Genomic DNA, 11,237 nt, shown 5'->3' with positions numbered 1-11,237 from the left:
TAGGCAAGTAGTGTGGTCTGCCATTTATCACAAGATACTCTACTTCAGGCAAGCAAAATCTAGAGACTGCCTTAGATTTCGTGCACCAGCTGTTGTTTACAGATATGCACAGACCGCCCCCCCTCGTCTTACCGGAGTGTGATGTTCTATCTTGCCGGTGCAGCGTATATCCCGCTAGCTGAATATCCATGTCATCGTTCAGCCACGATTCCGTGAAACATAGGATATTACAGTTTTTGATGTCCCGTTGGTAGGATATTCGTGATCGTACCTCGTCTAATTTATTGTCCAATGATTGCACGTTGGCGAGTAATATTGACGGTAACGGCAGCTTTCCTACTCACCTTCTGCGGGTCCTCACGAGGCATCCCGCTCTGTGTCCTCTGTACCCGCATCTCTTCCTCTTGCAAATAACGGGGATGTTGGCCTTGTTGGGTGTTTGGTGAATGTCCTGTACGTCCTGCTTGTTGAAGAAAACATCTTTGTCTAATCCGAGGTGAGTGATCGCTGTCCTGATATCCAGAAGCTCTTTTTTTGCAGTGAGATACGGTTGCAGAAACATTATGTACAAAATAAGTTACAAATAACGCGAAAAAACCCACATAATAGCACAATTGGTTGGGTGCCCGTAAAACTGCTGCCATTTCTTCCAGCTCCATTTTAGATCTAGTTCTTAGTTCTTCCAAGAATCCTAGTTCTTCCAACAGTGCCTCCTCTCAAGGTGAGATCCTGGTCAAAAGAAGTAGACGAAGAGGAACTCTTATTATCATTGGTGTATTATCAGAACACTTGCCATATATCTCACAGTATTTCCTACAGTATATCTTACAGTATTTCCTACAGTATATCTCACAGTATTTCTTACAGTATTTCTTACAGTATTTCCTATAGTATATCTTACAGTATTTCCTACAGTATATCTTACAGTATTTCCTACAGTATATCTTACAGTATTTCCATCAGTATATCTTACAGTATTTCCTACAGTGTATCTCACAGTATTTCTTACAGTATTTCCTACAGTATATCTCACAGTATTTCTTACATTATTTCCATCAGTATATCTCACAGTATTTCCTACAGTATTTCCATCAGTATATCTCACAGTATATCTTACAGTATTTCCATCAGTATATCTCACAGTATTTCTTACAGTATTTCCATCAGTACATCTCACAGTATTTCTTACAGTATTTCCTACAGTGTATCTCACAGTATTTCTTACAGTATTTCCTACAGTATATTCCACAGTATTTCCTACAGTATATTCCACGGTATTTCCTACAGTATATCTCACAATATTTCCGACAGTATATTCCACGTTATTTCCTACAGTATATCTCACAGTATTTTTTACAGTATTTCGTACAGTATCTCACAGTATTTTTACAGTATTTCCTACAGTATATCTCCCACAGTGTTTCTTACAGTTTTCTTCTTCTATGTCTCATCTTTAAGTATTTAAGCACAAAACTGTCCATTCCGACTCCAGAGATGCAAGGAAAAGTGTACAACCATTTATCGAGCTCTGCAGTGCCTATCATGAGACATTGAGGGAGGCCAGACGCTGGTATTTGGATGTTTTGTACCCTTCCTCAAAGAATGCAATCACCATTCACAACAATTTTATCCAGCACTTTGGCCAGAGGGAGTTTGAAGAGCTTCTTTCCCTTCAGACCAAGAGGGAAGTTTCCATCGAGGAGAACTTTAAAGATGGCCGCTTTGGATTGACCATCCAGGGGGCTTCTAGAGGGTTCAAAGCTGCTGTCTTAGAGGTGGAAGCCCTGTGCTGCGAAGTCCAAGAGGATTTTGCAAAAGAACGGTTGAGTTTAATGGGCCTGCAATCTCCCATCAGTTCCCCAAGGAAGCCTGTAGATGACAACAGTTCTGACTATAAAGAGAGACAGCAACATTTTCCCGGACTTGAAATTGTCAGGGTGAGTGTCACAAGAAACAATGGATAACGTTAAAGGTGCAATCTGTGGTATTCACTGCCTGATAATTCATCAAATATGTCCATGGCTGATGCGTTACAGGTTGAGAAGGTGGAGAACAAAGCTCTGAAGCAGGTCTTTGACCTTAGGAAGTGGCATTTGCAGGTGTCTACCTCTTCTCAGCGAATGTACCAGCGCTTGCCTGTGCAATTCTGTGACCTACTCAGCAGAGTGAGCTTTCAGATGGAGTTTGCACCACCTGATGGTAAGAGAGATTCAGATTGAGTTTGCACCACCTGACGGTTAGAGAGATTCAGAGTTTGCACCACCTGATGGTTAGAGAGATTCAGATGGAGTTACACCACCTGATGGTTAGAGAGATTCAGATGGAGTTACACCACCTGATGGTAAGAGAGATTCAGATGGAGTTTACACCACCTGATGGTAAGAGAGATTCAGATGGAGTTTACACCACCTGATGTTAAGAGAGATTCAGATGGAGTTTACACCACATGATGGTAAGAGAGATTCAGATGGAGTTTACACCACCTGACGGTTAGAGAGATTCAGATGGAGTTTACACTACCTAATGGTAAGAGAGATTCAATTGGAGTTTACACCACCTGACGGTAAGAGAGATTCAGAGTTTACACCACCTGATGGTAAGAGAGATTCAGAGTTTACACCACCTGACGGTAAGAGAGAACTGTAGAATAAGAATGACATTCCACAAATAGAGTACATTTTGCATCCCTTTTATATTTTCAATCAAGGTTTTGCACTAATATTGAATTTTGAAAGCCTGTTATACTAAACTAAGTGCCCTTTAATATAGACCATTTGGAACGTTCAATAAATCAGATTTTTTATATGAATAAAAACTTGCTGAAGTTCATTTTGACATGTCCCTCGTCATGTTTTTCCAACTTCTAGGAAGATTTTAACCCACTTTAACCCCAACATTTCTTCATGGTTCCACCATCTTTGTAAAAGCCTAGTTACAGTATGTTCTTGCTTTGAAAGTCATTTCTGAAGATTTTAATTTATTTAACGTGATTAGTGATTCATTTACAAGTGTCCCTCATTTTAAGGTCAACCCTGTTGCGTGAACTGAACTCTCGTTTTAATATGGTTAAACTTCCTATTCCTTCCTTTTTTTCTAAATAAACATTGAACATCAACATGTTCAGGCTCCTGAGTGGTGCAGAGGTCTAAGGCACCTCATCTCAGTGCTAGAGGAGTCACTACAGACCCTGGTTCAGGCTCCTGAGTGGTGCAGAGGTCTAAGGCACCGCATCTCAGTGCTATAGGAGTCACTACAGAGCCTGGTTCAGGCTCCTGAGTGGTGCAGTGGTCTAAGGCACCTCATCTCAGTGCTAGAGGAGTCACTACAGAGCCTGGTTCAGGCTCCCGAGTGGTGCAGTGGTCTAAGGCACCTCATCTCAGTGCTAGAGGTGTCACTACAGAGCCTGGTTCAGGCTCCCGAGTGGTGCAGTGGTCTAAGGCACCTCATCTCAGTGCTAGAGGAGTCACTACAGAGCCTGGTTCAGGCTCCTGAGTGGTGCAGTGGTCTAAGGCAGCGCATCTCAGTGCTAGAGGTGTCTCTACAGAGCCTGGTTCAGGCTCCCGAGTGGTGCAGAGGTCTAAGGCACCGCATCTCAGTGCTAGAGGAGTCACTACAGAGCCTGGTTCAGGCTCCTGAGTGGTGCAGCGGTCTAAGGCAGTGCATCTCAGTGCTAGAGGCGTCACTACAGAGCCTGGTTCAGGCTCCCGAGTTGTGCAGAGGTCTAAGGCAGCGCATCTCAGTGCTAGAGGAGTCACTACAGACACCTTGGTTTGATTCCAGGCTGTATCATAACCGGCTGTGATTGGGAGTCCCATAGGGCGGCGCGCAATTGGCCCAGCGTCGTCCGAGTTTGGACGGTGTACCCCGTCATTGTATAAAGAATTTGTTCTTAACTGACTTGCCTAGTTAAATAAATTGTCAATCATAGTGTATAAGCAGGTGAGCTGGTTCTATTCTTTTTGGCCATTTTCTGGTGATTTGTGGTGGAAAAATTAGCGCATCGAGCATAACACAATCAAACCTTTTACCCATAGATAGATAGGCTAGACATTTTTTTTGTGAAGCTTGCACTCAATTGACCCTCCCTGTTGCACACAACTAGCTTCCATTCCACATGTCACAAGGGACAATTTATGGCTGATTTAAGATGAAAACCTCTACCATGTTACCTTAATGGCACTTTAGTATTTGATTATTATTTAACGCCTTGAGATTGGAAAACATGTTTTTTTATGACAGAATGTTAACATGAGGTGTAATAAATAGTTACACTAGCCGACATGTACTCTATCCGTGGGTCTACCGCAATCAGAATATGCAGGTCGGCAACTTTCACTAGTCTTTTTCAGTCACAGCACATACCTATTCCTGGTGTGTAGCTAGAATAACACACAACCGTCACAAAATGGTTTTATGTTGCCATGGAGTCCACTTTCTCTGATGTTGTGCAAGAATATGTTTCATCCACAGAGCAAAAGCTGGGAGAGGGGATCTACTTCAGCGACAGCGTGCACGGGGCAGAGAGGCTGTGGAAGGGCTCAGCTGACGAGGAGTACCTGTACTTCATTGAGGCACAGGTGCTGACTGGCAAGTCAATTGTTGGCTGTCCAGGTCTCATCGTGCCTCCTCCCTTTGCCAGAGACCCACTCACCCTGTATGACAGTGTGAAAGGAGGCGGAGACACCTGGGTCATCTTCAATGGTCACCAGGCTCTACCTGAATATCTGATCACCTGCAAAAAGCCTACATACGTAAAACCTCACGGTAAGACATTCTACGTGACGTTCTACTTGACATTCCACATGACGTTCCACTTGACGTTCCACATGACGTTCCACTTGACGTTCCACTTGACGTTCCACATGACGTTCCACTTGACGTTCCACATGACGTTCCACATGACGTTCCACTTGACGTTCCACTTGACGTTCCACATGACGTTCCACTTAACGTTCTACACGACGTTCTACACGACGTTCTACTTGACATTCTACATGACATTCTATAGAATACCCTATTACTTCATTAAAACAGTGTGTTGTGTCCCATATGGTAGCCTAGTGGTTAGAGCATTGGGCCAGTAAACTAAAGGTTGCTGGATCAAATCCCTGACAAGGTCAAAATCTGTTGTTCTGCCCCTGTGCAAGGCAGTTAACCCACTGCTCCCTTGGTGCTGTTGATGTTGATTAAGGCAGCTCCCTGCACCTCTTTGATTCAGAGGGGGGAAATGCCGGAAGACACATTTCAGTTGAAGGCATTCAGTTGTACAACTGACTAGGTATCCTTTTCCTTTTATTCTCACAGCATTGTTCAACTGGGGTAAAGCTAAAAAGCCACAAAAGAATGAGGACATTGTCATCAAGGGCCGGGAAGTGGATCCGGCTGTCTTCCACATTTCTTCCAAAGTGGATCGTTGGATCAAGGACCTGAACCTAAAGGAACCAGAGAGCAGCAGCATCCCACACGACGCTGTCTACCTGTCTACCTGTCTACCTGTCTACCTGTCTACCTGTCTACCTGTCTACCTGTCTACCTGTCTACCTGTCTACCTGTCTACCTGTCTACCTGTCCGAATCCAACCGCCACCGCATCCATGCCATGAGAATCCAGGAAACGCTGAGGAAGGCCAGGGACAAAGAGTCCTTCAACTGGAACATTAAAGTGCCTAGCAACATAGTGGATTGGCAGCAGCAGCCACGGGGGCAGTACCAGAGATTCCACCCCATCCATAACTTCCATCTGCAGCAGGCGCTGGAGAGGAAGCAGCCCCGTGTGGAGGTCTCTGTCCGGGGGAAAATGTGCAAGTTCACCCTGCCTGACAGGGCTGCTAACAAGACAAGTGGAAACATCCTCAAAAGCAGACAAATCGACAAGTTAGCAGGTACAGGTTGGTGTATTCCATACAGAGTTAATTTTCTATTTTAACCTTAGTTAACAAGGGGATAAGCTCAGTTCAAGTTCAACACGTCCATTAGCCGGAAGTCTATTTGCATTTGCTTAACCTTTGTATTCTGTTCATGGATACCATTATTGTGAGGAAGGTAAAATTTTTAGAGCAGTGGAAACAACTATTACATGGGCAGATGCTTCGCTAAGACTGTTCTACTTCCCCGTGGCACTATCATATCCTGTATACAACTATGCATGCCCAGCTAGTGTTAGCATGATGGTTAAGTGTGACATGATTTTCTTATGGGAAATGCTAACTGTTCACCAACTTAGCAATAACTGTGTTTGCTCTAGCTCAACCTATTGAGAGTCTCCCTCAGCATTGGGATGCCATGCCAGCCAACACGTCCTGCCTGTCCTGCCTCATCCAGCCAGGAAGCCCAGAGCACAATAAAGTTTTAAACCTGTTCCGAGCCACCTGCCCCAACAAAGTTATAAAGGTAGGCTACCTGTTTTCCAAAATACACTTCCATTGTAGTTATTTTTATGTCTTCGGATGTTCTAGATGTTATCTGCATGGCTGTGTGAGTAATGGGTTGATTAGTTCAGGGTGACTCATCTGTTGGTCTCTAGCCTTCTGACTAGGTTCCTGTCTTTCTAGGGAGTTTTTCCTAGCCACCGTGCTTCTACACCTGCATTGCTTGCTGTTTGGGGTTTTAGTCTGGGTTTCAAATCAAATCAAATGTATTTATATAGCCCTTCTTACATCAGCTGATATCTCAAAGTGCTGTACAGAAACCCAGCCTAAAACCCCAAACAGCAAGCAATGCAGGCGTAGAAGCACTGTGGCTAGGAAAAACTCCCTAGAAAGGCCAAAACCTAGGAAGAAACCTAGAGAGGAACCAGGCTCTGAGGGGTGGCCAGTCCTCTTCTGGCTGTGCCGGGTTGAGATTATAACAGAACATGGCCAAGATGTTCAAATGTTCATAAATGACCAGCATGGTCAAATAATAATCACAGTAGTTGTCGAGGGTGCAGCAAGTCAGCACTTCAGGAGTAAATGTCAGTTGGCTTTTCATAGCCGATCATTAAGAGTATCTCTACCACTCCTGCTGTCTCTAGAGAATTGAAAACAGCAGGCCTGGGACAGGTAGCACGTCCGGTGAACAGGTCAGGGTTCCATAGCCGCAGGCATAACAGTTGAAACTGGAGCAGCAGCACGGCCAGATGGACTGGGGACAGCAAGGAGTCATCATGCCAGGTCGTCCTGAGGCATGGTCCTAGGGCTCAGGTCCTCCGAGAGAGAGAAAAAAAGAGAGAAAGAGAGAATTAGAGAGAGCATACTAAAATTCACACAGGACACCGGATAAGACACCGGATAAGACAGTACTCCAGATATAACAAACTGATCCTAGCCCCCCGACACATAAACTACTGCAGCATAAATACTGGAGGCTGAGACAGGAGGGGTCAGGAGACACTGTGGCCCCATCCGATGATACCCCCGGACAGGGCCAAACAGGAAGGATATAACCCCACCCACTTTGCCAAAGCACAGCCCCCACACCACTAGAGGGATATCTTCAGCCACCAACTTACCATCCTGAGACAAGGCCGAGTATAGCCCACAAAGATCTTCGCCACGGCACAACCCAAGGGGGGGGGAGGGCGCCAACCCAGACAGGAAGATCACGTCAGTGACTCAACCCACTCAAGTGACGCACCCCTCCTAGGGACGGCATGAAAGAGCACAAGTAAGCCAGTGACTCAACCCCTGTAATAGGGTTAGAGGCAGAGAATCCCAGTGGAGAGAGGGGAACCGGCCAGGCAGAGACAGCAAGGGCGGTTCAATGCTCCAGAGCCTTTCCGTTCACCTTCACACTCCTGGGCCAGACTACACTCAATCATATGACCCACTGAAGAGATGAGTCTTCAGTAAAGACTTAAAGGTTGAGACCGAGTCTGCGTCTCTCACATGGGTAGGCAGACCATTCCATAAAAATGGAGCTCTATAGGAGAAAGCCCTGCCTCCAGCTGTTTGCTTAGAAATTCTAGGGACAATTTGGAGGTCTGCGTCTTGTGACCGTAGCGTACGTGTAGATATGTACGGCAGGACCAAATCGGAAAGATAGGTAGGAGCAAGCCCATGTAATGCTTTGTAGGTTAGCAGTAAAACCTTGAAATCAGCCCTTGCCTTAACAGGAAGCCAGTGTAGGGAGGCTAGCACTGGAGTAATATGATCACATTTTTTGGTTCTAGTCAGGATTCTAGCAGCCTGACTGAAGTTTATTTAGTGCTTTATCTGGGTAGCCGAAAAGTAGAGCATTGCAGTAGTCTAACCTAGAAGTAACAAAAGCATGGATTAATTTTTCTGCATAATTTTTGGACAGAAAGTTTCTGATTTTTGCAATGTTACGTAGATGGAAAAAAGCTGTCCTTGAAACAGTCTTGATATGTTCGTCAAAAGAGAGATCAGGGTCCAGAGTAACGCTGAGGTCCTTCACAGTTTTATTTGAGACGACTGTACAACCATCAAGATTAATTGTCAGAGTCAACAGAAGATCTCTTTGTTTCTTGGGACCTAGAACAAGCATCTCTGTTTTGTCCGAGTTTAAAAGTAGAAAGTTTGCAGCCATCCACTTCCTTATGTCTGAAACACAGGCTTCTAGCGAGGGCAATTTTGGGGCTTCACCATGTTTCATTGAAATGTACAGCTGTGTGTCATCCGCATAGCAGTGAAAGTTAACATTATGTTTTCGAATGACATCCCCAAGAGGTAAAATATATAGTGAAAATAATAGTGGTCCTAAAACAGAACCTTGAGGAACACCGAAATTTACAGTTGATTTGTCAGAGGACAAACCATTCACAGAGACAAACTGATATATTTCCGACAGATAAGATCTAACCCACGCCAGAACTTGTCCGTGTAGACCAATTTGCGTTTCCAATCTCTCCAAAAGAATGTGGTGATCGATGATATCAAAAGCAGCACTAAGGTCTAGGAGCACGAGGACAGATGCAGAGCTTCGGTCTGACGCCATTAAAAGGTAATTTACCACCTTCACAAATGCAGTCTCAGTGCTAGGATGGGGTCTAAAACCAGACTGAAGCATTTCGTATACATTGTTTGTCTTCAGGAAGGTAGTGAGTTGCTGCGCAACAGCTTTTTCAATTTTTTTTGGGAGGAATGGAAGATTCGATATATGCCGATAGTTTTTTTATATTTTCTGGGTCAAGGTTTGGCTTTTTCAAGAGAGGCTTTATTACTGCCACTTTTAGTGAGTTTGGTACACATCCGGTGGATAGAGAGCCGTTTATTATGTTCAACATAGGAGGGCCAAGCACAGGAAGCAGCTCTTTCAGTAGTTTAGTTGGAATAGGGTCCAGTATGCAGCTTGAAGGTTTAGAGGCCATGATTATTTTCATCTTTGTATCAAGAGATATAGTACTAAAACACTTGAGTGTCTCTTTTGATCCTAGGTCCTGGCAAAGTTGTGCAGACTCAGGACAACTGAGCTTTGGAGGAATACGCAGATTTAAAGAGGAGTCCGTAATTTGCTTTCTAATGATCATGATCTTTTCCTCAAAGAAGTTCATGAATTTATTACTGCTGAAGTGAAAGCCATCCTCACTTGGGGAATGCTGCTTTTTAGTTAGCTTTGCAACAGTATCAAAAAGAAATTGAGGATTGTTCTTATTTTCCTCAATTAAGTTGGAAAAATAGGATGATCGAGCAGCAGTGAGGGCTCTTCGATACTGCACGGTACTGTCTTTCCAAGCTAGTCGGAAGACTTCCAGTTTGGTGTGGCGCCATTTCCGTTCCAATTTTCTGTACAGCACTTTTGACATCGGCTGATGCAAAAAGGGCTTTATAAATACATTTGATTTGAATTTGATTTAATTTGAGATCAGCCATATTAAATTGTTTGTTTATTAGAGTGTGTTAGTATTTAGTTAAGCACTTAGAAATAATGATGAGGCCCCTCAGCTCATCTAGGGGTCAGTTAGGGGTCAGCTAGGGGTCAGCCACGCCAGATATTTGTTTGTCTGGATCTTTTTCAGCCCACAATAATAATCGAAGATGTATAGAAGGTATTCAGGATACATTTTAGAGTCTATTAATGGCTCGTATAAAGTGTACCCTCAATTTATTTCAGATTGAGAGGATCCAGAACCCAACCCTGTGGAGGAGTCTCCAGATCAAGAAACATGACATGGAGCTCAGGAACGGTCACCAGAAGAATGAGAAGAGGCTCTTCCATGGAACATGCCACACAACCATCAATCACATCAACAACCATGGCTTCAATCGGAGCTTTGCTGGGAAAAATGGTAAGACAGATACGTACGTTCCATGGACAAGTAGCCTGGTCCCAGATCTGTTTGTCCTGTCTTGCCAACTCCTATGGTTATTGGTAAAAATTATATGTACAATTCTATTGCTCTTGATTTTAAACTTAGCTTGTGCTTCTCATTTACTCAGTCCTGTCTCTGCAATAGTCTAAAACCTAAGCAATGTATCATTTTTCCAGCTACAGCATTTGGAAACGGCACCTACTTTGCTGTTGGTGCCAGCTACTCTGCCAGTAGCACATACTCAAGAGCGGATCTCCAAGGGCAGAAGAATATGTACCTATGTCGAGTTCTGACTGGAGATTTCACAGCAGGACGACGTGGGATGACAGTGCCTCCAGCTAAAAGCACCACGACTGTTGAACTCTTCAACAGCGTGACAGACCACCCATCAAGGCCATCTATGTTTGTTGTTTTCCATGACAATCAGGCATATCCTGAGTACTTGATCACTTTCTTCTAGACCCTGCGGAGAAAAGCAAAGAAATCAATGCTCTTACTAAACTTTCAAAAGTCTTCCTTATGATTATGACTATGTCCCTTATAAACTGTTATACACAACTTTTATTGAAGAAATGAAAATGACTGATGTCACTTCTGCATGGAAAAGTGTAACCATTACAGGTTATAATGTAACCCGGTTCAATCTAACCCTAGCCTGAACCACAACCACAACCACAACCCTAACCCTAACCCTAACCCTAGCCTGAACCACAACCACAACCCTAACCCTAACCCTAACCCTAGCCTGAACCACAACCACAACCCTAACCCTCAACCCTAACCCTAACCCTAGCCTGAACCACAACCACAACCCTAACCCTCAACCACAAACCTAACCCTAGCCTCAACCCTAACCCTAACCCTAAACCTCAACCACAAACCTAACCCTAGCCTCAACCCTAACCCTAACCCTAAACCTCAACCACAAACCTAACCCTAGCCTCAACCCTAACCCTAAGCCTAAACCTCAACCACAAACCTAACCTTAA

The 11,237-nt window shown here is 44.2% G+C and overlaps 1 protein-coding gene across 1 annotated transcript; it reads left to right on the top strand.

Annotated features, from left to right (window-relative positions):
* Positions 1–5,528: 5,528 nt before the first annotated feature.
* Positions 5,529–10,916, top strand: LOC120044710 (protein mono-ADP-ribosyltransferase PARP15-like). The gene is made up of 4 exons (XM_038989388.1): positions 5,529–5,881; positions 6,244–6,389; positions 10,050–10,224; positions 10,425–10,916. The coding sequence occupies exons 1-4, from the start codon at positions 5,599–5,601 to the stop codon at positions 10,706–10,708; spliced, it is 888 nt and encodes a 295-aa protein (XP_038845316.1). The 5' UTR covers positions 5,529–5,598; the 3' UTR covers positions 10,709–10,916.
* The last annotated feature ends 321 nt before the right edge of the window (positions 10,917–11,237 follow it).

This window comes from Salvelinus namaycush, chromosome 3 (genome assembly GCF_016432855.1).
Source record: "Salvelinus namaycush isolate Seneca chromosome 3, SaNama_1.0, whole genome shotgun sequence".
Taxonomy (NCBI): domain Eukaryota; kingdom Metazoa; phylum Chordata; class Actinopteri; order Salmoniformes; family Salmonidae; genus Salvelinus; species Salvelinus namaycush.
This window is presented reverse-complemented; position numbering and strand designations above follow the sequence as displayed.